Source organism: Dermacentor variabilis, chromosome 4 (genome assembly GCF_050947875.1).
Source record: "Dermacentor variabilis isolate Ectoservices chromosome 4, ASM5094787v1, whole genome shotgun sequence".
In the NCBI taxonomy this organism is placed as follows: domain Eukaryota; kingdom Metazoa; phylum Arthropoda; class Arachnida; order Ixodida; family Ixodidae; genus Dermacentor; species Dermacentor variabilis.
Genome location: NC_134571.1, coordinates 137549362 through 137577176, shown reverse-complemented (window position 1 = coordinate 137577176; position 27815 = coordinate 137549362). Strand labels below are relative to the sequence as shown.

The window sequence follows — 27815 nt, the reverse complement described above, 5'->3', positions numbered from 1 at the left end:
ACGCAAAAGCTTAACAGGTGTTCCAAACATACTGAGCTTTTGAGACAGCTAGTTGAATTCGTTTCGCGAACCCTTTTTAACTTTACTTTAACATCTTATTCTACAGCTTACCAAAACAAAACACACAAAGAATGAACAGTTAACCGATGAATTTACCAACGTAGAAGTGCCGTATGAGACATACATATGCCTTAGGCACGAGTTTTCTCCGCGCTTCGTTGGGTGGAAATAGGTATGACCGCTAGATGGAGACCCGGTTTTCACATAGACAGTACCGATACAATCGAATGCGAAACACCGGGAAGCCGTAGATGATCTTGATGTACGAAACTATGAGTATCTCTTTTTACATTATCGCATTAGTTTGTCTCCGCAGTGTGCTCCACGTCATTACTAGTGGCTTAACACATGAAGGAACGCACATTGACAATCATCAGGCCCACTTCGACCATCAGGACATCTATAAGGTAAAACTATAACGAACACTTTACACTTATAGTTACGGGGTGCGCACTGTCATGCACCGCGTCCCCCCCTTTTTTTAAAGATGGGACATTCTACGCGAAGATTACCAAGTGCATATTGCTCACAGTTGAGTAGAGGAGCCGCAAGTAATTTTTTTATGCCGTGCAACTGATTGATTATTTCCACTTATCTCAATATTTTTAAATACTCCTCTGAATGGAGGGCTGTCAATTAATAACTTGCAGAATACTTAGAGGAACCTAAAGCTGGCATGTTTTCAGCCCGGTACTATTTGTCCGTTAATTTTTTTTCTTCCGGATGATAAAAAAAAAGCTCGCGAAAAAAGAAAGAATAACACGTCACTAAACGTCTGCCCACATCAAAAAGCAGCGTCCTGAAACACGCTGCACAGTAGTTAGTGAGCGCGCTTTTATCACGACGCAGCGACCGCCATTTATATCGGTGGTCGACAACTGTTGGCTTATCAACACTAAGACGCCATGGTGTCGCGGGTGGGGCGCGCCAGATAAAACGCCAGCTCTACAAGTAATTGCTATGGAGCCCTATTACGCATATACAAATTTATGTATATATGTGTAGCTGGACATTCGAAATTTCAGATACGAATCAAATACTATTCGGGCTCGTATTCGAAAACTAGTATGCGGTGTTTTAGAATACTGGAAACTAACCAAATATTTTGCAACGACCGAACGGTTTTGAGACTACTAAACGATATTGTATTGTAGATGATCAGAACTAAGACAAGGCAAAAAGCTTTTGGAGATGGGCAGAAAGAGAATGGGTAAAGCATGCTTTGTTATCGGTTTTGAGGAGGAAACCTGCATAAGAAATCTGAGAATTTCGCTTGTAGTTTTTCACTCTGTGCTTACCCCCGCCGTCCATGGTTGCTTAGTGACTTCGGCGTTGCGCTGCTAAGCACGAGGTCGCGGGATCGCATCCCGGCCGCGGCTGCCGCATTTCAATGGGGACGAAATGCAAAAACGCCCGTGCGTTGGCTTGTACGGTCAAGAACCCCAAGTGGTCAAAATTAATCCGGAGTGCCCCACTACGGCGTGCCTCATAATCAGATGGTGGTTTGGGCATGCAAAACCTCAAAATCTAATCTAGTGTCTCTGAAGTCTAGTCTTGTAGAAATTTTATCATTTACGATGCATCCTTTGACGTACTTGCAGCCGGCCCTTACATATGACTACGGAGCACAATTTTTTTCAGGAGCTCTCACTTATTTTTATGGTATGTCTTCGCACCAGTTATTTAGCGTTTTTGGAAAGCTGGTTATACAGCAATCATAAATTCAAGAAAACATTTGTTTGCGACCAGGCTCTAAAGTTGTTGATAGGCCTTTCGTGCAGTATCTTTAATGAGAATTAATGTTCTTTTGATGAAAGCTGAAGCCTTTATTCTGATAGCTAATCGTCTTGTTTTTCACTAGCCAGTAAAGTCGTGTTACCTAATTAAACCAAAATAATTATTACTCATAGAGATATATACATCTGCGTTTGACTATGCGACATTCGATCCTTACTATCCGTATTCGTTTCTTATTCGAAAATGTTTTATTCGCCGACCTGTATTATTTTGTGCGTTTTCTATCATTCCAAGCAGGCACTCAAGTAAAAAACATTAAAGTTCTAGAGTAGAGGATTTCTTTTAGCACTACAGCATGTCTACCTTGAAAATTCGCATAAATTTTACGCTATGCCCCACATATACTTACGATGTGTCTTTCTGTGTGAATCGTTTTGGTTTCTGTTACATGTTGTATGGTTGTGTTTGTTGACTAGTCCTTGTCTGAGACAATAAATTCATTCGGCAATCCACGGAATCGCTTTAGGTACGGCAACAAGTCCCCACACGAACAAGGACAAGAAAGTGTACATGGATTTGGTCTTCTTTTTTGTTCTTTTTGCACCACCGTTTCCAAAGCGAATCGCAAGCTAGATGTCATGTAACCGTTTACGGGTTCTCTAATAAGTGATAGAATGACAAAAGTGGAAATGTACATATCTGTATACGCCTACTATTAGTAAAAATGTTATTTTTGTGTTTCTCTATCTGTCTTTTTCTGATAAATATCTTGACAGCATGTGCTTGCCTATTCTTGATAGCCAACCACATTTGCAGTACGGACTTTGCAGCATATGAGATTCGGCAGGATATAAGATTTCAACCTTAACACATTTGATATATGCTGCATCGCCACCTCTTCACACAGCACAAAGCAAAAAAAGGACCTAACTGCTGGGAAAAACAAAACTGCGGACCCAAATTTACGCAAATCAATGCGAACGCAGAAGTTCTGGTGCTTGCTTGCTATTGTAATATGTGAACACAAATATTATTGTGCTTTTTTGCAGGCGTTCAGATATGCTACCAATTATTGGCTCTATGGCTTCAACTACGACAGTCCTCATACGAAAGGAAAGAGATGCGTCTATTTAAGAAAGGAAAGCTTGACGAAGGAACAAATGAATTACACAAGCAACTTCATAAAAAAAGGCCGCTGGTAAGTCGCCTAACAAGTAATATACAATATTTAGTGCAAACAACAACAGCAGCAGCAACAACAACAACAAAAGCTGCAAGTGAATTTCCTACTGCGTCTATGTAGCTCTCATCATCTGCCAATTAAGAAAAATGTTGGTCATAGTTTTACTGGGCAAGATTTGCATTCGTGACATAATGTTGAAATTGATGAGAATCAACGTGTGTATTTCGCACAATTTTAAAAGCGAAAACTTTATTAACGGCGTCGAGGCGAGTTTCGCCGTCGCCAGCAATTTGACCTTCATTTGACTGCAGCTGCGGTGTAGCCTTGGAAGTGCATCATGTGACTCGCCTCGCCGAGCTCCACCGCCGGCGCCAGCTTGGCGCATGCGCTCTCCGCAGCTTGGTCACCGCCTGACCACGTGACTCGCCGCACACCTGGTTAAGAGCGCCGCGATCGCCTCGTCAGTGCGAGCTTGTCCATGGATGAGAGCGAGGCAGGGCCGTCTGCTCTGAGCGTTGTGCGGGAGTTGGAGGCTTTGAGTCGTCGTCGCCAAGCGGTGTCTGACCACCCCGCGGATATCGCCCTGCGAGCTGCTTCACTGGAGGGGGTCCGGAGTGCAACAGGCGTCGCAACGTGGACATCAATGTAGCGACCGTGCTCGAGCTCTGTCCGTTTGTTCTTTGACGCTGCGCATGTTTGCGGCATCTATTTGCATTTCTAGCACTTGTGCTTTCCCTGTGGCACAACAGGCGTGACACCATCGAAAGATGCGTGTCTACCCAAGCCTAACCACAGTCATGTCTAGCCACCGGCCTAGACACAGCCGTCATACCTGGCTTAACGATGATTGTATACCTAAGTATAATCATCATCATCATCCTGGTTACGCCCACTGCAGGGCAAAGGCCTCTCCCATACTTCTCCAACAATCCCGTTCATGTACTAATTGTGGCCATGTCCCTGCAAACTTCTTAATATCCTCCGCCCACCTAACTTCCTGCCGTCCCCTGCTACGCTTCCCTTCCCTTGGAATCCAGTCCGTATAACCCTTAATGACCGTCAGTTATCTTGTCTCCTCATTACATGTCCTGCCCATGCCCATTTCTTTTTCTTGATTTCAACTAAGATGTCATTAACTCGTGTCGAATCTCGGTGCCGCGCAATTTTCCACCGGATTAAAAGAAAATCCGCGTGTTGATAAAATTACATAAACAGGCCTGGAGTGTGGCCTGGTGCCGGTGACCAGAACCGGTAAAGCACTCCCGCACCAGAGCAGGATTGGCCACCCTGGTGCAGTACTTGGCCACAACCTCCTATATAAATACAACAATCAAACCTAAGTATAATAATAACAGCTAAATCAAATATTAACCAAGTGAAACCAAGACTTAGCCAGGCTAAACCAAGCTTTCGCTTTGCATATCCAGGGTTAGCTGAGCTAAGCTGACGCCAGTTTTGTTGTACGGCGATTCTATAGTAGTGTGCTTTAATACGTTGATGCAGGATTGTCGTCACGAAAAATTGGATGAGATGCCACAGACAACCAATTGATATTGACAGTAACTTGAAAGAAATGATATAAACAAAGGGGCAGAGAATGCGTTTTGAAGGTTAGGTTATAAAGGGAGCGCGTCTAATATTTTGAAATACACTAGCTTATTAGGCTCAGTAAGCTGCTTTAGGGCCCCGCTTTGGTTGCTAATGACTTTATTGATAGTCCTGCAGAGCTTTCGCCGACGAGGCCTTTGGTCTCTCAGGTGTGGACGTCGAGGTGTTGCCTCGCAGCCGCCTCGAAGGGCTGCTAAACGGCTCAGAGTTGGTCGCCGAGGCTGGGACAGCGCATGGCAGCAGTCATTGCGGCGGAGGGTTCCGGAGTTAGCACCGTGCGGGTTTTCCGAAAGCATGTGAGTTAAAATGGCTATGTCAGTGGGGCAGACCTCGCATTATTTGCTGGGTATGGTCAACTTGTCTGTGTTATCGTGCCGGGTTAGATTACGTGATCGTCTGCAGTTGTCTGAGGGTCCCCTCTTGCGCCTTGTCTAGGTTGTCGCAGGGCGGAGGCAAAGTTAGGCGGGCCAGGCAGAGGGCTTTGGTAATTTCGTTGTATCTTGCGAAGTAGTCTTTGGTGCTTTTCCATGCACGACTGTCGCCGGCGCCGTTGACGAGCTCGCACGCCTCGGCTTGTGCCGTCTCGTTTCGGTTGCGGTGTGCATCCGATACTTCTGCCGTGTGCGCCGGGAACCACTGGATTCTAGTTTGAAATTCTAACTTCCGCTTTGCTTGACGATTGCTCAGGATTCGGGCCACTTTCCGTGAGATCCATCATTTGGTGAAGTTTCTGATCGCTTGTCTGGATTTGCAGAGAACCGTTGTGCACGTCAGATTCGTGAGGGCGAGTGCCACCAACACTTCCTCCGCTCCTTCCGCGCTCGCGCGCAACACTTGCCGATATGCGTGTTTTAACTCTCGAATTGACGGCCGCAACCGCAGATCGTGAGGGTTCTGCGCATTCCGCGGCGTCAACAAACCGTGTCCCCGCTTTGTCTTCGTGGGTGTGGAGGAAAGCTCTGGCCCTGGCGCTCCTGGCCCGGTTTGGGGGCCAGAAGTTGGCGGTGGACGGTCCGTGGAATCGGATCGACTCTTAGCGTTTATCTGAACGCGTCCGGAACGGTGATTTTATGGCCCTGACACTGAACGACGACGTGGAGTAGGTGACCTGCGGCGAGATTCACGACAATTCACAGGCATATCAGTAGGGTATGGAGGAGAAGGTGACCGGTGATTAGAACAGCGGTAGGACGTGCGCTGATAACCCATTGCTGGACGCTCATCTGTACGTCCTCCAGATGTATAGCCACGTTGCTGATCCTATTGACGCCTTTGGCAAAATCGGGAGATGTGTCCTCGATAGCCACAGTAATAGCAAATGGGTCTGGCACGACGCGGAGCGGAGTAGTAACGCTTTACACGCACTGGCGCTAACAACGAACCTACTGGAGCGCGGACTCCAGGCACAGGGGTGGTAATGGCTGGACAAAGAGTCTCAATGTCGGCATACCTCGGTACCCGACGAGTGCAGGGGCCGTCAGAGCCCGGTAGACGCGAAGCGGACGTGATCTCTGGCCTAATGATGTCGCGCAAGCCGGTCGGTGAAGAAGGGACGGTACTTTTCGGAGCGCAGGAAGAGCGCCGCCCGTGCAGCTCTTCGTGAGAAATGTCGCGGGTCAGCGTGTGCATGTCCATGGTCGAAGGGAGACTGATGTCCCAGGTATCGGTGCATAGTCGAAGGGACTGGAGTTCCTCAAGCCGCTGGCAAGTATAGTGATCCCATCCTGGATAGTAGCAGTGTTTTGGGCTTATGTCTTTAACAATCGGGCGTATTCGATGGCTATGAAACACGGAGGCGTTCACACGCTTACACAACGCAAGCATATCTTGAATGCACGAGGTACATGATTCCCCAGGGAAATGGATGCGCTCACCGAGCTTCTTCTTCGCGACCTCAGCGCGGAAAATCTGCTGAAGCTGTTGCGCGAACGTCGCCCAGTCAACAAGCCCTGGCGCATGGTTCCAAAACTAGGTTTTCGCGACATCGGACAATTAGAACGGGACGTTCCGCAGCTTCTCTGAACTGTTCCACTTGTTGAAGTCGCTTACGAGGTCGTGGTTTTGGAACCAGTCCGCGACGTTATCTCCTCGTAGGCCAGCGAAGACTTGTGAGTCGCGCTAGCGGCTGTTGTGGTCACGACGGATGGCGAAGGTAGCATTGTATTCGAGGACATTCTCTGCAATAATACTTGTCCTATATGATATGTCGAAACATGTTCCTCTCGCTATATTTATTTCATTATATCGTGTTCTTGCTGTGTATAGTGGTGAAACCAAATGTGAATTGCTGATGCTGCAAGACATGGGTCATGGAGGCCTGCGCGATTTCAAATGGAATTTACCCACCTTGTAGCTTCGGCGCGCTCGCAATAATCTTGATATAAATAAAATTTGAAGGGGTTGCTTCGTGAAAGGGTTCTTGAGCATACAACTCCGAGCAGGAAAAAGGGAAAGGCGACGTGCAGAATAAAATAACTTCTAATAGCCCTCAGGAACATACCAGTGTTCAGTCGAACGTGGCAAAAGCCTCAAGGAAACTCCGGACAAAAACTATCTCACAAACTTCACTAACGCTTTGGAATAATTTGCACACTCACATGAAATATGTATCTACCTTGCAAATGTTTAAGAAAAATACCGAACAATTTCTGTTTTTGAACTATATATATTCCATCTACCAGTCAACGTTATTCATGTATTTTTCATTTGTTTTATGTATTGTCGAGGTTAAGTGGAGACAAGAGCCGGGAGATGTATTTAATGGAAATGAGGGCTCAGTTCAGCCTCCTTCTTCTCTAGCACCCCTCTCGCACTCTCGAGGCAGTTGTCTTCGTAGTCAGCGTGGTTTTGCACAGATAGGAACGCGGCATGTGCCTCCTTCCAGGCGGAGCATTGTCCCCATGCTCGGCAGGTAGCACCCGATGTCCAGCAAACCAGAAAGTGCCCATGTTCGGAAAAATAAGGTTTCATGCGCACTACGTGCGCAATCTCAGGCAGGTAGTGACGGCGCCTCGAGCTGAATGGGCTGTCAGGAACGACTTCATAGTTGGCGTCACTAAGGCGCCGTAAAACTTTGTACGGTCCGAAGTATCGCCGTAGACGTTTCTCCGAGTGGCCTCGGCGGCGAACTGGAGTCCAAGCATAGACTATTTGGCAGGGCTGGGCTCACTGTCTTGCTGGCATCACGGTCTTGCTGGCATCACGGTCTTGCTGGCTAGTTATTCGAACGCGCGCGAGCTCCCTTGTTTCTTCGGCGCGCTCTGTAAAACCTGCGGTGTCAGTCTTGGAATTGCTGGAATCATGAGGCAGCGTGGCATCCAGCATCGTAGTAACCCCTCGAAGGAGACCGAATGGCGTCATTCTCTTGATTTCTTGCCGAGCTGTATAATAAGCAACCGTTACATAGGGCAATATCTTGTCCCAGCTCTTGTGTTCCACATCAACATACATGCACAGCATGTCTGCGAGAGTCTTTTCGAGGGGTTTCATAAGCCAATTGCTTCATGGGTGACAGGCTGTCATCCTTCAGTACGCCGTGCCACTGAGCGTGAGTACAGTTCGCAGTAGGTCAGCCGTGAACGCGGTTCCCCTGTTAGTTACGATGACCGCTGGAGCACCGTGCCTCATGACGATGTTTTCCATGAAGAATTGTGCGGCCTTGGTTGCTGTGCTGCTCGGAAGTGTCTTGGTTTCCGCATATCATGTGAGGCAATCTGTCGCGACTGTGATCCACTTATTTCTTGTAGCAGATATTGGGAACGGTCCCAAAAGGTCCATCTCAATTTCTGGAAACGTCGTTTCCGGTACTGGAACACGTGGTGTAAGAGTCCGACAGGTTTCGCAGCTGGCACTTATCGTCGCTGGCAGTCAAGGCACGTTCGAACGTAGTGCTTCACCTGTGCTGTGAGCTGTGGCCTGTAGTGCTTCTTTTATACGTGCTGATGCTTTTGTCGAGCCTAGGTGACCTGAGGTGGCCTCATCGTGACAGGCTTAGAAAGATTTCATTGCGGAGAGTTTTAGGTACGACTAGTCGGTACCTCTGCCCTGCCGAAGAGAAGTTCTTCCTAAAAAGAACGCCGTTGCGTATGCCAAAGGATGACAGGCCCCTTGAGAATTTTTCCAGGCACGTTCGTGGTGAGGCCTCCTAAGAAATCAGTTATGAAAGCTAGCTCCTTGTCCTCATGCTGTTGAGAGATGGTGGAGGCATCAACAACTCCTAAAGAGCCTGCAGATTCATCATAATCTTCGGCTGGCGATCTGGAAAAGCATTCAGCATCTAAGGGCTGTGTTCCCGATTTGTAGACCACTGCCATGTACTCTTGAAGTCGTAGGCTCGTGCGTGCCCAACTTGCAGATGGATCTTTCACATTTATCAACCAGCACAGAATATGCTGGTCATTTATGTCTTAAAACGGGCGGATGTATATGCATGGGTGGAACTTGGTAACTCACCCATACAACAGCCAAGCATTCCTTTGCTGTGGTAGAGTAGTTTAACTTTGCACGTGACAGGGTTCTTCTCGCGTAAGCAATGACTCTCTGAGCGACGTCTTGCCGCTGAACGAGGACGGTACCTAGACCCATGTTATTGGCATCAGTGTGGATCATTGAGGGCGAATCCACCTCATAGTGGGCGAGAAAAGGCGGATTTTGTATCATCATCATCAGTAGCAGTCGCAGCAGCCTATTATATGTCCACTGCAGGACGAAGGCCTCTCCTTGTGATCTCCAATTACTCCTCGCCTGTGCCAACCGATTCGAACTAGCGCCTGCGAATTTCTTAATTTAATCACCTCACCTTGTCCTCTGCCTTCCTCGAATGTGCTTCCCTTCGCTTGGCACATATTCTGTAACTTTAATGGTCCACCGGTTATCTAACCTACGCGTTACATGACTTGCCCGGCTCCATTTTTTTCTCTTATTGTCAATTACAATATCGGCTATCCCCGTTTGCTCTCTGACCCACACCGCTCTCTTCCTGTCTCTTAACGTTACGGTTAACATTCTTCGTCCCATCACTCTTTGCGCGGTCCTTAACTTGTTTGCGAGCTTCTTTGTAACTCTCAAAGTTTCTGCCACTTAAGTATGCACGGGCAGCACACACTGATTGTTTACCTTTCTTTTCAATGATAATGGTAAGCTTCCAGTCAAAATCTGACGAAGTCTACCGTATGCACTCCAACCCATTTTTATTCTTCTGTAAATTTCATTACAGTGATCAAGGTCAACTGTTAGTAATTGACCCAGGCAAACGTACTCCTTCCCAGACTCTAGATGCTCACTGGTGATCCTGAGCTCTTGTTCCCTTGCCTGGCTATTGATCATTATTTTTGTCTTCTGCATATTAATATTCAATCCCACTATTACACTCTCTTTGTTAAGGCCCTCAATAATTTGTTCTAACTCGTCCCTAGTGTTGGTGAACAGGACAATGTCATCTTCAAATCGAAGGTTCCTGAGATATTCGTCGTTGATCCTCGCTCCTAAGCCTTCCCAGTTTAATAGCTCGAATACTTCTTCAAAGCACACAGTGAATAGCATTGGAGAGACTATGTGCCCTCGCCTTACCTCTTTCTTTATACGTATCTTCCTGCTTTTCTTGTGGAGAATTAAGATAACTGTAGAATTTCTGTAGATATTTTCCGAAACATTTACGTATGTGTCATGTACTTCTTGATTACGTAATGCCTCTATGACTGATTGTATCTCTACTGAATGAAATGGCTGTTCGTAATCTATGAAAGCCATATAGAGAGGCTGATTGTACATTGCGGATTTCTCGATTGCCTGATAAATGACATTGATGTGATCCATTCTAGAGTAACCCTTCCTGAAGCCAGCCTGTTCCCTTGCTTGACTGAAGTCCAGTGTTGCCCTTATTCTTTTGGATATTATCTTAGAGAATATTTTATATAATACTGAAAGTAAGCTAACGGGCTTATAAGTTTTCAGTTCTTTGACGTCTCCCTTTTTCTGGATTAGTATAATGTTGGCATTCTTCCAGTTCTCTGGGACCCTTGAAGTCGATAGGCAGTTCACATGAAGTGTCGCTAGTTTTTCAAGCATTATGTTTCCTCCATCTTTGATTAAATCGACTGTTAATCCATTTTCTCCTGCCGCTTTTCCCCGTTTCATATCTTGCAAGGCCCTTCTAATTTCATCGCTAGTTATAGAAGGAGCCTCTGTAACCTGTTGATTACTACTTCGACTGGAGGTATCGTGACAACTCTGGGTACTGTACAGGTCAGCATGGAGTTTTCCCGTTGCTTTTACTATATCTTCGAGACTGCTGAGGATATTATCCTGCTTATCCTTCAGTGCATGCACCTTGATTTGTCCTATACCAAGTTTCCTTCTCACTGATTTCATGCTGCGTCCATTTTTTACTGCTTCCTCAGTCTTTCTCATGTTATAATTTCGAATATTCCGTATTCTTTCTTTGTTGATCAGTTTTGGCACTTCCGAGACTCTATTTGATCTCTTGAGTTGGACACTTTCATTCTTTGTCATCTTTTATTAGGTGTTTTGCTATTTGGGGACCTTACCTATTGGTAGCCTTGGTGCCTTACCTCCCAATCCAATTGCTGCTTCTGAAGCCGGCCTAGTTACAGTTTCATTCATTACTTCTATGTCATCTTCATCTCTCTGTTCTGAAGCTGCGTGGCTATGGTGTTAGGGTGCTGAGCACAAGGTCGCGGGATCGAATCCCGGCCATGGCTGCCGCATTTGGATGGGGGCGAAATGCGAAAAAAAAACCCCGTGTACTTATATTTAGGTGCACGTTACAGAACCTCAGGTGGTCAAAATTTCCGGAGTCCTCCACTACGGCGTGCCTCATAATCAGAAAGTGGTTTTGGCACGTAAAACCCCATAATTTTCTTCTGAAGCTGCTCATTTGTTTGCAAGTACCAGCCTGAATTGGCCTGCTTTTGGCCTTACTGCGTCTAGGTTGTTTCTTCTTGACCACGTTTGCTCTTTCTCTTTTCAAATTGAGGTGAACCCTAAACCTCAGTAACCTTTGATAATTGCACTTTATCCTACTTAACACTTTTACATCCTACACTATGCTGGGATCAGCAGAAAGTACGGAATCAATTTCACTTCTTGTTTCACCATTGGGGCTTGCAGACGGTGCTGAAACTCATTAAATGCAAGTTCCTGTTCCTCTCCCCACACAAACATGACATCTTCTCTTGTTAGGCAGGTGAGCGGTGAGGCGATGCGTGCAAAACCCGCAATAAATCACCGGTAATTTGCGCACAGGTCCACGAAGCACGACTGCGTTCCTGTCGGTAGACCTTGAAGCCTTTGCGACGGCTGAGATTCTGTCAGGATCAGGTCTGACACCTTTGTGACTTACAACGTGGCCCAAATGTAGTTCTTCACAGCCAAAGTGACACTTTTCTAGTTTTATGTAAACCCGGCTGACAGTATGACTTGAAGAACTGACCTTAGGCGTCTGAGGTGTTCATGAAAGGTGGCAGAATAAACAATCGCATCGTCTAGGTACATTAGGCAAGTATTCCACTTGAAGTCTGAGAGAAGAGTATCTATTAGCCTTTGGTATGTGAATTGGGCGCAGCAGAAACCAAGAGAGAGAGAGAGAGAGAGAGAGAGAGAGAGTAAACTTTAATGAAGACCAGCAGTTCAGTCGGCTGGGCCTAGGCCTCCCACGATGGGACGTCGAGGTCTTGCCTCTTCGCCGCTTCGTAGGCCTGCTGGGTCGCCCTGAGTTGGTCGTCGAGATGGGAGCTGCGCAGGGCGGCGTGCCATCTCGACGAGAGGGTCACGGGATTAAGGTCTTGGTATTGATCTTTGCACTCCCATAGCATGTGGGGGAGTGTTGCCGATTCAGTTTTACAGACCTTGCACGTCTGGCTCGGGTAGATGTCGGGGTATATAGTGTGATAGCGTGTGAGGGAGGGGTATGTATTCGTCTGTAACAGGCGAAGGGTGGTTGCCTGTGCCCTGTTTAACTTGCGGTGAGGGGTGGGGAAGGTTCTTCTTGCGAGGTAAAACGACTTTACAAGGTCGTTGTATCTTGTAAGGCGGTCGCGTCCTGCGGGTGCGCCTGCACCGTCTCCGGCACGGTTGACTAGTGCTCGTGCTACGGAGTGTGTAACCTCGTTGAGGTTGGTGAGGTGCGGGTGGACAACGCCGGCGTGTGCTGGGATCCAGGCGAGGGTGATTTGATTTTCAGGCGAATGCGGGGCTTGTCGTAAGATACGGAGTGATTGATGAGAAATACGACCTTTGATGTAGTTGTTTACTGCTGCGCGAGAATCACTCAGTATGGTGTGACAGCTGGGTCAAGAGTGGCCAGGGCGATGGTCACTTCCTCGGCCGTCTCGGCATTTTTGGTAATGATGCTGGCAGCATGTCGGAGCAAGCCGCCCACTGTGGTAACCGCCGCAAAGCGCCGTCCATCTTGGTACTCAGCGGCGTCGACGAAGGTAACGCCCGCGGTGTTGGCGTAAGCTTTGATGAGGGAAGTAGCTCGTGCCTTCCTGCGTTCTTTGTTGTAGTCTGGGTGCATGTGTTTCGGAATAGGGTCGGCGTGTATCCATTGCTGAATGTCGCGTGGTATTGAGTATTTGTCTCCATGTTGACGGTGATAGGTGATATTAAACTTGTTTAGAATGCTGCGGCCCGTTTCCGTGAGAGTAAGCCGCTCTAGTTGAGATCGACGTTGGGCCTCGATTAACTCGTCCAGCGTGTTGTGGATACCTAATTGAAGTAGAAGTTCCGTGTTGGTGTGGTTGGGTAGTCCTAAGGCCTGCTCTCCGCACTCATCGACCTCTATTTGCCAGTATCCACTTTTGAAGCCCATCGATGAGAACAAACGAACATGCCATAGCCTGTTGAGGGAATTGTCGATGCGTTGTAAGGGATCCGCATCATTTTTCGTAACCCGATTGAGCTTCCAATAATCGATTCAAAACCGCAGGCTACCATCCTTCTTTACGAGTACCACGGGTGATGCCCAACGGTTTTTTGACGGCTGGATGACATCATCTTCTAGCATTTTCTCGACCTGCTGCTTCATTGCTTCACGATCTTTCTGAGCAACATGATACGGGTTCTGTTGGATGGGTACTGCTGTGTCCTCCATAATGATGCGGTGTTTCGTCATTGGTGTTCTACGGACTCGGGGCGTTGTAGAGAAGCAGTGCTTAAAATGCTCAATCATTTCTCTGAGACTTTGTTTCTGTTGCGGCGCTAAAGCTGGGTCAAAATTGACGACAGGTGCACGTGTCGGTTGTCTCCTCTTTTACAGCAAGCAAAGTATAACGTGGCTGATTTTCTCAAAGTGGTTCCACATCGGTGCCTTTATTTATGTGCCGGCGTTCATTAGTAAAATATGTCAGCAGTGCTTCTGTACGACCACCGATTAGGTTGACGATACCCCGAGCGATGGCAACACCTTGATGAAGCAGAAGTGCAGTTAATTGTTGGCCACACCGTCCTCGTTACAATGTTCTCCGCAAGTAATGGAGACAAGACTGCATGATAGGCGCGGTATGCAGACGCATGCGTCGGCGACACGTAACATGTACGTTGGCGCTTTTCGTCGTGTCTCTAGTAGCTGATAAGGTTATCTCGCCATGTCGTAGTTAAATACGGTGCCGCGCTCCCGCAAGAAGTCCCTTCCAAGGATGAGTGATTCACAGCATTCTTGTAAAATCATAAATGTGGTGGCAATAACAACTGTACTTCCTATCTGGAGTCGTGCACTACATTTTCCTGCAGGTATAATTATCTGGGCCCCGGCATCTATAATATAAAGGCCTGTCCATTGCGTTGCTCAGTCATTATCGAAAAGTACGCCAGTATCAACTAAAGCTATAACTTCGCGCCGATCAATCGTTAAGAGTAAGTCGGCACTCACTAATTCGTCGGTGTTCCATTCCTCCGGGTCGCTATGCTCATTTTTAAGCAACAATGGGGGATTTTCGGCAGTTCCACGACTTGCAACCTCCCCCCCCCCCCTTCCCCGGAGGTCGATGCTTTGCGTTTCCCAGACTTTGGGCTCGAAGACCGCCCTCTTACATCTTCGGCGAGACTGACGGATTGGCGAACAATAAGGTAACGGAGACGGTGAACGCTACCGGAGATTACCTGATTTGCCCTGTTCCCCAGTGAAGCTGTCGTCGAAGCGAGTATGTCTTCTTTGAAACTGTCGTGGAGTGGTAGGTGACATTCTCAGGATGCCACCCTGTCGATGAAAGCAAAAACGATAAATGTTCCCTGGTTTTCCACAATGGAAACACAATGGTCGCTGATCAGCAGTGCGCCATATGTCGGTCCTGCGAAGCTGTTATGGCCTAAAATGCTCCCTCTGTATCCAGGCAGCAATAGGTAGCCGCTCATGGTACTGTGGTAGTGACCGGGTAGAAAGTGGGCGACGATCAGTGTCTGTGCAGCTGCATGCGCGCGGCTCGAAGCGAGGCACAGGACATGGTTCAGGAAGTGGTTTGACAGATAAAAATGCTTGCCGGATTTCTTAGTGGGCCACTTCAGCGACTGAAGCCACACTAAACGCCTTCGATGTCGCTGTTCGCGTCGCAGTCTCCTCGCGCACAATGTCTCTTATCAGTTGGCACATCGAGGTACCTTCTATCACTACCAGCACTGCGGGTCCTACAGGCGCACCGTTACTCAGGTATTTGTATTGCTGGCAACACTGCTGGAGCGCCCGCTCGATTACTGTGGCTTTTTTAAATGAATTCTTCCAGTGTTGTAGGCGGGTTGCGCACGAGACCAGCGAATAGCTGTTCTTTGATGCCGCGCATGAGATGGCTCAGCTTCTTCGAAGCAGGCATGTTGGGTCCCGCGCGGCGAAACAAACGAAACATCTCCTCGGCAAACATGGAAGCCATTTCGTTGGACTTTTCAATGCACAACTCGAGAATGCGTTGGGCATTATATCGGCGATCAGTGCTTCCGAAGGTATCGAGTAGCCGACGACAAAACTCGTCCCACGTTGGCAAATGTGCCTCGTGGTCTTGAAACAACGTCCCTGCGCTACCTTCAAGAGCGAAGCACACGTTGGAAAGCTTCTGGTCGGGACGCCACTGATTGATCTTAGCTACGCGTTCGTACTGGTCCAGCCAGTCTTCGGTTCTCCAAACGTGTCACCGTACGTGGAAGCTGGTGGGGACTACATTGTTTTTAACAGTCACCTGTGCTGGACTTGCAAGCGCCATTGCCTGAGTCGGTGAGGTCGCTGACAAAGTTTCTTGCAAGAGACCGAATTCCGGGCACAGACCTCGCAGGCGGCGGCTTGCGCGGCGTACAGGTGTTTCGACGCGTGCTCGACGGGTGCTCGACGGGCTGCCCGCAGGAGTCGTCCCAATCATTTGTCGGCGATGCGATGCCCAGCACCTCCACCAGTGTCGCGATTCACTGGAGACGAAAGCGGGAAGATGTTTGATTGCTTGCTTGCTCCTGACTTGTGGCGCTGACCCACTACGGGTATTGGCCAAAAAGCCGGAGGTTAAAGGCTAAAGGGAAGGGGAGAGAGAAAAACCTGAACGGAAAAAGTAATTTAAGGTGAAGTATAACGTTCATATGTTAAGAAATAGATTTACATAGCAGATAAAGAAAAAGATGTTGCAATTATATGTAAAGAGCACGTTTTCTGTTTCATTTTGGTTGGTATAAGAATCATTTCGAACACACAATCAGCGATTTTATGACCTACCCAATTATTGATTTCAAGAATTAACATGGTAGCCTTCGTGTGTCCCAGCGATAGTCGCAAATGTCAACGCAGATGTTCTTGTGGTTAAAGCCCAATGAAGAAGCCCCGAAGGAGAGGATACCTTGAGTAGTTAAAGAAATACCCCATTTACGGAATTCAAATTGTAATTTCTTCCTCTGATTTCCAAATCGACGGCATACTATTAAATAGTGATTAATGTTTCGGGTTCCTGGTAGATACGACACAGAGGCGACGGTGCCAGACCAGACCTGTATAGGTAAAAATTTAATGGTGGGATACGGAATCGTAATTTGGTTATGAAGATTTCTAATTTACGTGTAGGACCCCATATATTCTCATGAAAAGCACGAAAGATAAAATTCCGACGTTTCGATCGTCAGTTCTGTAGAATCTTGGAAAGGAGAAAATTTTCTAAACCTAGCCGCAGTGACATAAGCCGACGTAGCCATAAAGGACATAGTTGGTCCATCAAGAGGCATCCGCGCAAGTCTGTCTGCCATTTCGCATAAGAATGTACCACGATGAACTGGAACCCATAACAACCGCACCGTTTGGGGGGATTAATGATTTAAATGTACTGGCTACAGTAATGTCTGCAGATGGAGTGAGTGATGTGCGTACTGACAGTGAATAACCACTGTTGAATAGTTTAAATGAAGTTTTCGAACAGCTAATATAACCGCTGATAGTTCAGCCAGTAATATGAGTGTGAAATCCGGAAGGCGTATGCATATGACCAGGATAGGGACTCGGAGAAAAGGCCCACACTCGCCTCACTCACTGGAGCATCAGTCACGATCACATCACCTATTCCAAATTGCGTTAAACGACGTTGTAGCACGCTTTTTAAATAGTTAGTTGACAGGAGTTTGGCATTTGATGGAAATATATCATCAAATTCAATTTTTATATTAGGCAAGGGCTTGTCTGGACAAATAATCTCGCGTACATTAACGTTTAGCGGACCTAGCTCAACTTGTACAAAGAAAACCTGAGGCCTATGTAAGCGGGACCAGTGCTCATCGAAAAAAGCCCTCATTTCACTAATAAATACAAATTGTGATCGTCTCAAAGAAGATTCATAAATGTTCAAATACGTATTTACTGTTAGAATGCGGAATGGGCAGGGAGGAGTAGGCAGTCGTGCTTCTTGATATAAAACATGGTTAGCTGCACATTTTGGGAAAGCAAGACAATTCCGAGAGCCTCCCACTCTAGAAGAACCAAGGGAGTTAATATCGTATATGCAACCCCCCTGCCGCCGCGAGAGAATAGCGCGCACCTATAATTCCAGTATCGTCGAACGTACATGCGATAAATCATTATTGGAGTTTCTTTGCGTAGCCCACATTGATTTCGGCCAGGTCTGCTTGTCATGCCAACAGCGCCTGCTGCCCTAGATTTAACGTGATCAATGTGATTTCGCGAGCTCAGTCTTGCGTCGCATATTATACATAGATATTTGATAAAGTCAACTTGCGGAATTATTTCCTGACGGTGTTGGAGAAAGATATTAACCGGCACACTCAATGGAAATGCACTCAAGGAACCGTTGTTGACATCAAGCGACATTCGAATATCTGCAGACCAAGCGTCAAGCGTTCCTAAGTATGACTGCAGTGTTCTTTGTGATGAGTGACACTCGCAGATGCAAAGAATGCTGTGTCGTCTGCATAGACATATGCTTGTACAGTATTGCCCAATGTAACTGAGCCTAATAAAATGTTGAACAAAATGGGAGGAAGGACAGAACCCTGGGAAACTCCTGTTGATTGATTATATTTTTTAGATCAAGAAACCACGTTGGGAACAATAAAATTTCCAATCACTTAAAAAATTCATATGTCCAATTTATTATATAAAGAGGAAAACTCATGCTATTTAAAAGGGTCAAAGGGTAGGACATGATCTACACTGTCGTATGCGTTAGCTAAATCACGGGTCACCAAAGCTGCATGCTGCCGCCTGTGTCGAGCAAGCTTAATGCGTCCCTATAAATCGACATGTGCGCACCGTATCGAGCATTCTGGTCTAAATCCATTCTGACATGGGCTTAACGGTGTATTATCATTTAAAAATTGCATGATACGAACGTGGAATACCCTTTCTATTAACTTTATAACATTCGAAGTTAGTGCGCTTGGCCTCATATTATGTATATTCGTTCCCGCTCTTTGCTTTCTAAGCAGGGAAATTATTTTCGCGAGTTTCCAGTCAGAAGGTATCCATGTGTTCATGAGGGAGTAGTTAACTATATTGGAGAGGTCTTGCGGGGAGAGGTCAAACAATACTTTCAACATGCCTGCTGTAGTGCCATCTGGATCCGGAGCTGTGCCAGGGAGCAGTTGAACAACGTGCTGAAGCTCTTCCATTGCTACCTCTAAGAAATCATCCCCTGACAGAGCCCCTACGAAGTTTGCCTGCACCTTAGCTAAAGCGCTGTTATAAACCTTTAGCAATTTTATCTAATCCTTCTAACAATTCTTCTGGCGACACAACAACTGAGTCAATATTTATTGGCACTGGAACAGTCTTGCGAGAGCGGACAAACCTAAACAATGCTTTTTTATTACCACTTTTTGATAAAAAATCATACCGTTTTTCATCATAATTATCCTTCACTAATGAAATTTTTCGTCTAAACACTGCAGCAGCCTACGTATAGTTACTCAAATTACTAGGGCACTGATTGAAAAAAGTTTCTTCTATGCAGCTTTCCGGCGTCTATAATCTCGTGCGCAATCACTATTCCACCATGGACAATCAGTACTGCCTTTTGCTGATGAAACTACAAATTCAGATTTTTTAATGGAGCCTATCAGTATTGCACAAAAGCTCATCGCTTTAATATCTCTTTCCATACCTGTCGTAGAAGACAAAGTTGACTGTAAATTATATAAAAATGTTGAATAGTGCACAAAATCTGCGCATGTTTGTTTAAATAAATCAGGGGGTTGTTACTATCAACGACAATAGGGCGGTGGTCACTACTAGTGGCGGCATCGACCACAGCCCAAGAAGAGATGGAAACGGGGAGATGCATTTAATAGAGACAATTAGAACAAGGGCTGAGTTCAGGCTTCTTCTTCTCTAGCACCTCCCTCGCACTCTCGAGGTAGTCTTCTTCGTCGTCAGCGTGGTTGGGCACACATAGGGACGCCGGCAATGTGCTCTCATTCATTTGCTTTGCTTTTTTACTTTGTAGTTTTACTAGTTTTACTTGCGCAGGAGGTCACGCCAACGGTGATTAAACCTTGGGACTTCCTACTGTATATGCTCAACTATGTATCATTCCTAATGTACGCAATAATCTTGAATTGAATTGATGACTTTCCACAGTAATGCGAATAACGTTCAAGTAATGTAGCGACACACCGCATTGATAAATACGCATTTAATTAGAATCTGTAATGGTCATTCTGGGACTTCCGCTGCTCCGTCTACATGCGACATGCATTCTTTCCGGTATTGACGTGTTGCGCATGCCCACTGTGGGAGATAAGCGCTATTTGTTCGTTCTTATCCCCACTCCCTATTTTCTTGGCAGGGGCTCGATCCAATACTACGGCACCTTCTTTTCGACTCCTGGCATTTCCAAGGACGGGACCGTAACGCGTAAACATTATAACAGCATCAAAGTGCGCACTAACCCGGGTATGTCTTCTTTGCTTCCCCGTGTGATTCATTTCCATTTTCTCTCTTTTTTCACGTTGAAAAAAAAAGATGCAGATTCAGTATTCTCGTAACAACAACAACAACAACAACAACAACAACAACAACAACAACAACAACAACAACAACAACAACAACAACAACAACAACAACAACAACAACAACAACGACGACGACGACGACGACGACGACGACGACGACGACGACGACGACGACGACAACAACAACACCATGCCTAATAAATTTTAATAGATATGACATGTTTCAACAAATATAACTGTCGCCTAAACATAAAATAGCATTGCCACTAATTTTAGTACCCACTTAAAAGAAAAGTACCGAAGAATTTACAGGGAACGACGGAGTAGGCCCTACAATGCGCTATGGACGTAGTGGCGGGTATTTGTGACCCGCCGTATTGTGACAAAATACATATGTTATGCATATGTATTTGGTCACCGCGCACCAAATTGTCAGGGGCAAGCAGAGTAGACAGCAACAAGCGCACTGTCAGGCCGAAGTGGTGTGCTAGTTGGTTATGCACGCCTGTTTGATCACATCGCTCAATAGAGTGATAGGAAACGATAGAGTAGATAATAAAATGCAGTATGGACGAAGTGGTGAGCTGGTGATTAAGTTGGTTATGCACGTCTAGCTATTCAAAACACACAATAACTTGACAGGGACCAACACAGTAGACGCCGCAAAGTGCTATGGAAGAACTGGTTATTAAGTTGGTTATGCCTGTCTGTTTATTCACGGCACACAATAAATTGACAAGAACTGACAGAGTAGGCACCACAAAGCGCTGTGAACAAACTGGTGGGCTAGTTGCTTATGCATGTCAATTTGATCGCACCATACGAAAATTATGAGCCATTGCACTCTGTGAAGGTGGTTGACCAGCGAAGCTGTTTAGCACACGACACGGAGGTGACACATAATTCTGAACAAAGGTACCAACTCATCCATTGTCCTGATGGGTGGTGATCGCGACGAAAGGTACGCACACTCATTCATTGTCTTGATCGGGGGTCATGATTTCACTCACAACTGCCATCACATTTCCTGTTAATATCAAATCGATGTACTTACGCCACTGGCTGGTTGGTTAGGCCGGATCGGCGTGGCATTGCAAGGGATATGTCTGCAATACTGAAGGCGTAAACAGCTCCCTTTTTGGTACCGACACATCCACATTGAAATCACCGACAACAACAGGGGTAGTGTCCTCACAGCTAATTCACGCAAAGTGAGTAGCCATGTACTTTACGGGACTACGAGTCATTGCATTTTTTGCTTGCTTACGGGGGTAAGAGCCATTGATGATGATAGTTTTTGTTCACGCAGAACAAAAATGCATGAAACCCTAGCCATATACAGAGTCGCTGTAGATAGTTAGCAAATGCGGCAATTACTACTTATGGCGTACCGGGTAGCGAGATCAGTAGTCACACCGATTCCCCTGTTGTCCGCGGTGGACCCAGGCAAAGGACCGAGATCAGAACCCACGCACAAGAATAGCTTCGTTGGAATCTTGAATAGGTTTACGATAGCGCGATTACAAGACATGACAAAGAAGCTAAGAGTACAAAACCGGAGCGGCTCTCTCTCGAGCGGCAGATCTCCAGACATGCACCGGAGGACGAAGGCGTGAGGATGAACTTTGAAGGCGTAGATGGCCTTAAACAAATGCAAGCTTCAACGTTCGAAGTTACCTGTGAAACACGTTGTTTCGTACCTAGTTGAAAATCCACTGTCCATGGATGGTACCTACTGACAAAGAAGGAGGATCTGCATTATTGTCACATGGTGGCAACAACAACAACAAGAACAACAACAACAACAACAACTGAAGCAATAACAGCCGTGTTCAATGAACACGGAGAAATTTCACTGGCGAAAGTTAAGAGCCGAGCCGTCGCGATGTGCCAGGACATGAACCTAAATAAAGCGTTGAAAGGAATAGAAAAAAAGCGCGAATGATGATCACAATGTATGTTTTAGCACCAAACCGCACAATTAAAGAAGGTGTCCCGTTCAGGGTAATAATATCGTAGAAAAGCACATGGCAGAAGTCAACTGCAATCTATCTTTTAGATGAGCCTACAAACTTGAATATATAGCGCAAGAATGACACAAGGATGAAGCAGGAACACGGGATGAGCGTTAACTTTCAATTGTTGAAAGTTAACGCTCGTCCCGTGTTCCTGCTTCGTCCTTGTGTCATTCTTGCGCTATGTATCCCAGTTTGTATGTATCCCACCAACACGCCCAAGCATCTTCCCTGCTAGATGAGCTGAACCTATTCGAGATTAAAGATCCGTTCATCACGCAAAATTACGAGGAAGTCTTAGCGTTTGTAGAGGTCAGCTGTAACGCGGGACTAAAGGCCTTCTCAGTAGACGTGAAGGACCTGTATTATTTTTTGCCGCAAAGCGATTTATTGTGTTCAAACGTGTATAGATGAAGTTGGGGCCGCAAGAGTTAGTACGAAAGCGGGCACAACCATTGAATATTTTTTAGAACTTTGAGACTTGTACAAGGAGTCAACATTTGTGCAAATGAATAACGTTCCGTACCTTCAAAAACAAGGGGTCTGTATAGGATTGCACTTAGCATCTGTTTTAAGCAACCTATACTTAGCTAAGCTAGACAGAGATCTATATTCACGCGTGAATGAGACAAAAGTTGTTAAAATATTTAGATTTGTTGATGATTTCTTAGTGTTTCTTAATGTTAAGGTAGACAACTTTGACACATGGTGCCCAGCTGTTAGTAATGTTATACGTGAGTGGCCTTTGTCCAGTAAAAGTTGCGTTCCAGGTGCCCCTAGAGCGAAAGATCAAGTTTCTTGATGTTAAGTTTACCTTCGGTGATGACCTAACATGCTGGTGCTAAAGTTCCACGACAAATAAATCGTTGTTGTCATATCATTCAGTCCAGTCTAAATTGGTAAAAAGAGTAATTGCGAAAATGTGTTTCACTAACGCACTTAATAAACCATGCCGTCATTGCACTGCCCAAGCGTTCACACAACAGGCCATGCGCCTACATGGTTCAGGTTATCCCAGTCAGGTTCTGGGATCAGTTGCAGAAGGAATACTGCGGCAAGTGCAGCAGTCTGGGACCTCTGAACATGCGGAAGGAAATAGTAACAGTGAGGAAAAAACACCAACACCGTGTGTTTATAGCTCAGTAACCTCCGTATTACAAGGCGATATGACATGTGCAGAATGATCGTGCATGGCAAGAACGAACAAAATTACAATAATTCTGATTCGACACTTTCTTGCCATTAACACTCCATGATTGGTCAAAAGTTTTCTTTGCCTGTCTGTCACGCGACATCACAACAGTACGAAAACTCACCACGTCAAGATGACGTGTGTGCATTAAAGAAACATTAATATGCCTAACAAGGCTTAACTTTTTTCGGAATAGCTGGCGACTGCCCCGTTACCAAATGAATAGAAGACTTGTGCCTAACGATCGCTCTGGCACTGGCTACTAGGATCTGCTGGGGGAAATGACTTATCGCGCATAATAAGAATTTAAGAGCGCAACTCTTACGCGCCCGTTATTACGTTGAGCATAGGCATCCTCGGCGTAACCGAGCGAACAAGCACAGTGACGGATGAAAGAGCGAACGCGCAGTGCAATGGGGGATGAAAGGCGGCGATAGCGAAGAGAGCGTGAGGAGGAAAGTGGAGGAGGAGGGTATGAAAAGGATGTGAAAAGAAAAACGTAATGCCGCGCAAGACCTGCGGCGACGACCGCTACGAGATGCCGCCACAGTAGCGAGCTTCGTCTGTTCACCGATGACTTCATCGATAAGGCAAGCGGGGAGCATGCACGATCCGGTTCTTACACACCTCGCCGCACGTCTCCGTGTTTTCCCGCCACAACTGCACTCCAGCCGTCGTATTCGGGGGCAGACGACAGCAGACGCAGGCGGCAGCAACAACGGCCAGCGCGAGTGCGCTTCCCCACTGCGCAGGTGCAGCGCGCGGTGAAATCACGTGTCCCTTCTTTCTTCTGCGACGTACTATCATTCGTTATCTTTTTTGTTCACTTTACGAACGCGAGCGAGGTGCATGCTTTTTCGGTTACAACACTCAATACACCAGGTGGACAGGCGCAATGCTGCCTCTCCAGATAGATTACCCGAGGACTTTCGCAACAAATACAGATATTCATTTCGATAATTTGCAATGGTTCACAATATATTGTTTTATTTATTCACCGTAGGGCACAAGTGGCAGTCGTCGGATAGTGACCAAGTGGTAACAGTCATAGAAAAAACTGCAGGTGTTGTATATGCTTTCCTCAGTGAAACCAAATGAACATCGTTTAATCTGCTGTCTTGCCTGGGCTCTTTTCTTTTCGGATACATGGTAGCATTACTTGTTGCGCCGGCTGTAGTGACTTTCTTTTTATGCCTACTGTAGTGACTTTCTTTCTATGCCTACTGTGAGTGTACGCGTTCCATAGTCATAATCATAAATCTCAGCAGTCATGCGTAGTCGTAAGACATTGTCATATATGTAACCCCATTGGACCCCAGGAACCCCATGTGTATACGTATACCTATGGAGGGCATCGTGCCACGTATTACAGACAAAACAGATTTCTGAGAGTAGTCATAGAATGCTTACGCATAAAAAGTTACTAGACTGCTACCACTTTGGACATACCCTTCCCCAAGGTGTTACAAAAAGTGCATCGGCGCTCGAGTTAGCAGTTTTACACAGGCCTTCTTCGCGAATTACGGCAAGATACTAACTGAAACACCGATCATTTCTGGTATATTTCGGTTTATCTGCACTTCAGCAATGCAGCATGTGCTCTAGACTGAATAATTGAAGTTGGATTAGTGAAACCGTGTCAATTACCAGAGTAATAATCACAATTTGTTGTGTGAGTAATGCCCGCCCATTAACCAAATCAGCGTCGAAAGGCGGAATTACGCTGTCACAGTCAGTGTGAAAAATGAGTTCCATGTAGAAAAAAAGGCTTTAGTTGTAATCCTCAGAGCACTCAGCGACACTGCAATTTCTCAGCGTCAGTGTAATATGAGGAAGTGAGCACGCTGCTAACGTATGATTGTCTATTACAGGTGTTTGGATCGAAATGAACTACACATTGATTTATACAAATTATGAAGGGTGCTTACTGGTTCGTATTCCCGCCATGCTCGAAGGTATGTATGTGACGTCTCTCAAATATGGTTCAAGTTGTTGACGCCGCTCGAGAGTACTCAATAACGACCCTGAGGTCTTCTGTGTGCACTGCTAGACTACTGTTCGAAGTGCACAGCTGGGAGGAGGCTGTAATTTTGCACGCACGCACGCACGCACGCACGCACGCACGCACGCACGCACGCACGCACGCACGCACGCACGCACGCACGCACGCACGCACGCACGCACGCACGCACGCACACACACACACACACACACACACACACACACATATATATATATATATATATTAGAGTCTTTCAATAACTGCTCCCGCTCAGCACATCAAAGCAGCTCTGGGCAAGAATAGTTTGACGCCATTCGTCTGAAACAGGCATATACGGTGTTATAAATGATGCCCCATTAAGCGGCCTCATAACTTTTATTTCAATACTCGATCAAATCATGAAGTTGTTACTGAATCAGTGACAACGCGCGGAAACACTGGTTCAGGGCCATACACAGGAATGTTTTACCCAGCACGGCGGTCTTTCTGCCCGTTAATTTTTAAAACTATTACTGTACTAAACCTAGCCCTGAGAGCCTTAGGAAGTGCCATTCGCTACAACTGCAGCTCGCTATATCGCTCCAATGGTAACGACTTCCTGCAATTAAACTTCTGCACGGTGCGTTCGCCACTCCTTCCTTTATTCGTGTTTAAAGTATAATGGAGCCCACTGGCGTGGAAACCTCACCGCAGCCCCTGTACGTAAGTACGAGCGAAGGCAGGGCAAAGCACATTGTTGTGCGAAAAAGAAGTGTACGTCGGTAAAAGTTGGTGCCGAAGTTGACTGCTCGTTTTCGTCGTGAATAAAGTCAATAGTTAACCAAGTTAACCAAGTGTTAACCAAGTGTAACGACTGCTTTAATGGGAACATGTCCTGGTGGTCGATATAGAATGTTCACTTATCATCCGCAAGCATGTGACGCGACGACACATGTCCTGGTCACGGTAAAATATCGTCTCCGGCTTCATTTCCGCATGGTACCATTTGCCATTCCTAATATGCGCATATAACTTGATTGAAGCTAGGATATAATTATTTCGGGTAACGTTAGAGGTTTGGTCATTATTTCGAAGACTGCCATTCACATAATTGCCACCTCGAGTGTATGGTAAACATTGAGTACCACGCTTAAATACTGTTTTGTGCGCGTATTCTTTATGTGGTAAACATCTGTGATGATTATCATGTAACAGTTTTCTTTTAGCTTTAATCATTATTAATAGCTATACATTGCTATTTGCAGTTACGAGATCGCACATGCGACAGTAATCACTTCAATGCAGCTAACTGCCAAGCTGTAATATTTAAATTGAGGCAAAGCGCAAAAAAGTACCAACTAGCTCACCAGTCTGTTTTCCTGAAGCCATACTTCGATTATACTTATAGTAGCTCCAAGTCGAAAGATATGCCCTGCTCTATAAATCTGGAACTGCTACTTGATTTTATTCTGATATGGCAAGTGAGTGAGTGAATAAACTTTTATTTGGTCCAGCAAAGCGCGATAAAACGCGCATCCGGCTAATCCCACGACGGGACTGACAGATCTAGTCTGCCGGCCCGATCGCGGGCGCGCTGGACGGCCAGGATTTGGTCCTCAAAGGCGGGACTTCGCAGGAGCGCGTCCCACTCTTCCTTGGTGAACTTCGGGCCCAGCGACCCGCACTCCCAGAGCATATGAGGCAACGTAGCTACCTCACCACAGGCCACGCAAGAACAATTCGGATAAATTTCGGGATATATGCTATTAAGGGACGCCGGATCTGGGTAGGAGTTCGTTTGCAGAAGTCTTAGTGTGACCGCCTGCGGCCTGCTTAGCTTGGAGTGATGCGGGGGGAAAACCCTTCTCTCTAAGTAAAAGAATTTAGTGATTTCGTTGTGTGGGAGAGGATATGGCAACATTTATTCATTAATTGCGGACTGCTGTACATGTCATCATTTGTGTGCATTGCAGGAAGCGGATGCATGGTTCTTCTCACGAGTGCTGTTGTAAGACGTGGCCTTCGCGGCGTTTGCAAAACCATCTACGAGGAGACCTGCGGCAAGCACCACCAGTTTTACCCGATATATGACAAGTCGTGCCGTAAAAACCCAATTCACACGAGAACCTCTAGGGGCCGCGCAGAATAAACGCAACATCTTTAATGCGGAGTGAGCTTTCGGCAACTGCGTCTCCGTGGAAGTTCGTCGTGATTTGACAGCACTAACCGGTCATATGCAAATCGCCGCTCTCCGGCTATCTCAGTTATATTATTTTTTTCAAGTGAAAATGAATTGCTCGTTTTTTTTTTCTCGCAGCTCGAAAATCTGAGGGCACACTGAAGGTTGTAGGCACGGCAACCAGGACCGTGCGGAACTACTGCGACAAGAGAGAGAGAAAGGATGCATAGAAAGGCAGGGAGGTTAACCAGAGGCACGGACCAGAGGTAGTTCCGGTCGGCTGCCCTGCAATGAGGGAAGCGTAGCGACAAGTGTTACTGTATGTGTTACAAAAGGCAGCAGAGTTGCGGGTACCTCAGCCAGCTTGCTTGTCAAGCAACCAAAGTTATGCGGCTAATCAACACGGGGGCAATAAATACGCG

General features: G+C 46.3%; 1 protein-coding gene across 1 annotated transcript; it reads left to right on the top strand.

Annotated features, from left to right (window-relative positions):
• The first annotated feature begins 187 nt into the window (after window positions 1-187).
• LOC142577978 (uncharacterized) lies at window positions 188-27662 on the top strand. The gene is made up of 5 exons (XM_075687405.1): window positions 188-467; window positions 2847-2995; window positions 19861-19967; window positions 25105-25188; window positions 27188-27662. The coding sequence occupies exons 1-5, from the start codon at window positions 312-314 to the stop codon at window positions 27361-27363; spliced, it is 672 nt and encodes a 223-aa protein (XP_075543520.1). The 5' UTR covers window positions 188-311; the 3' UTR covers window positions 27364-27662.
• Window positions 27663-27815: the final 153 nt, after the last annotated feature.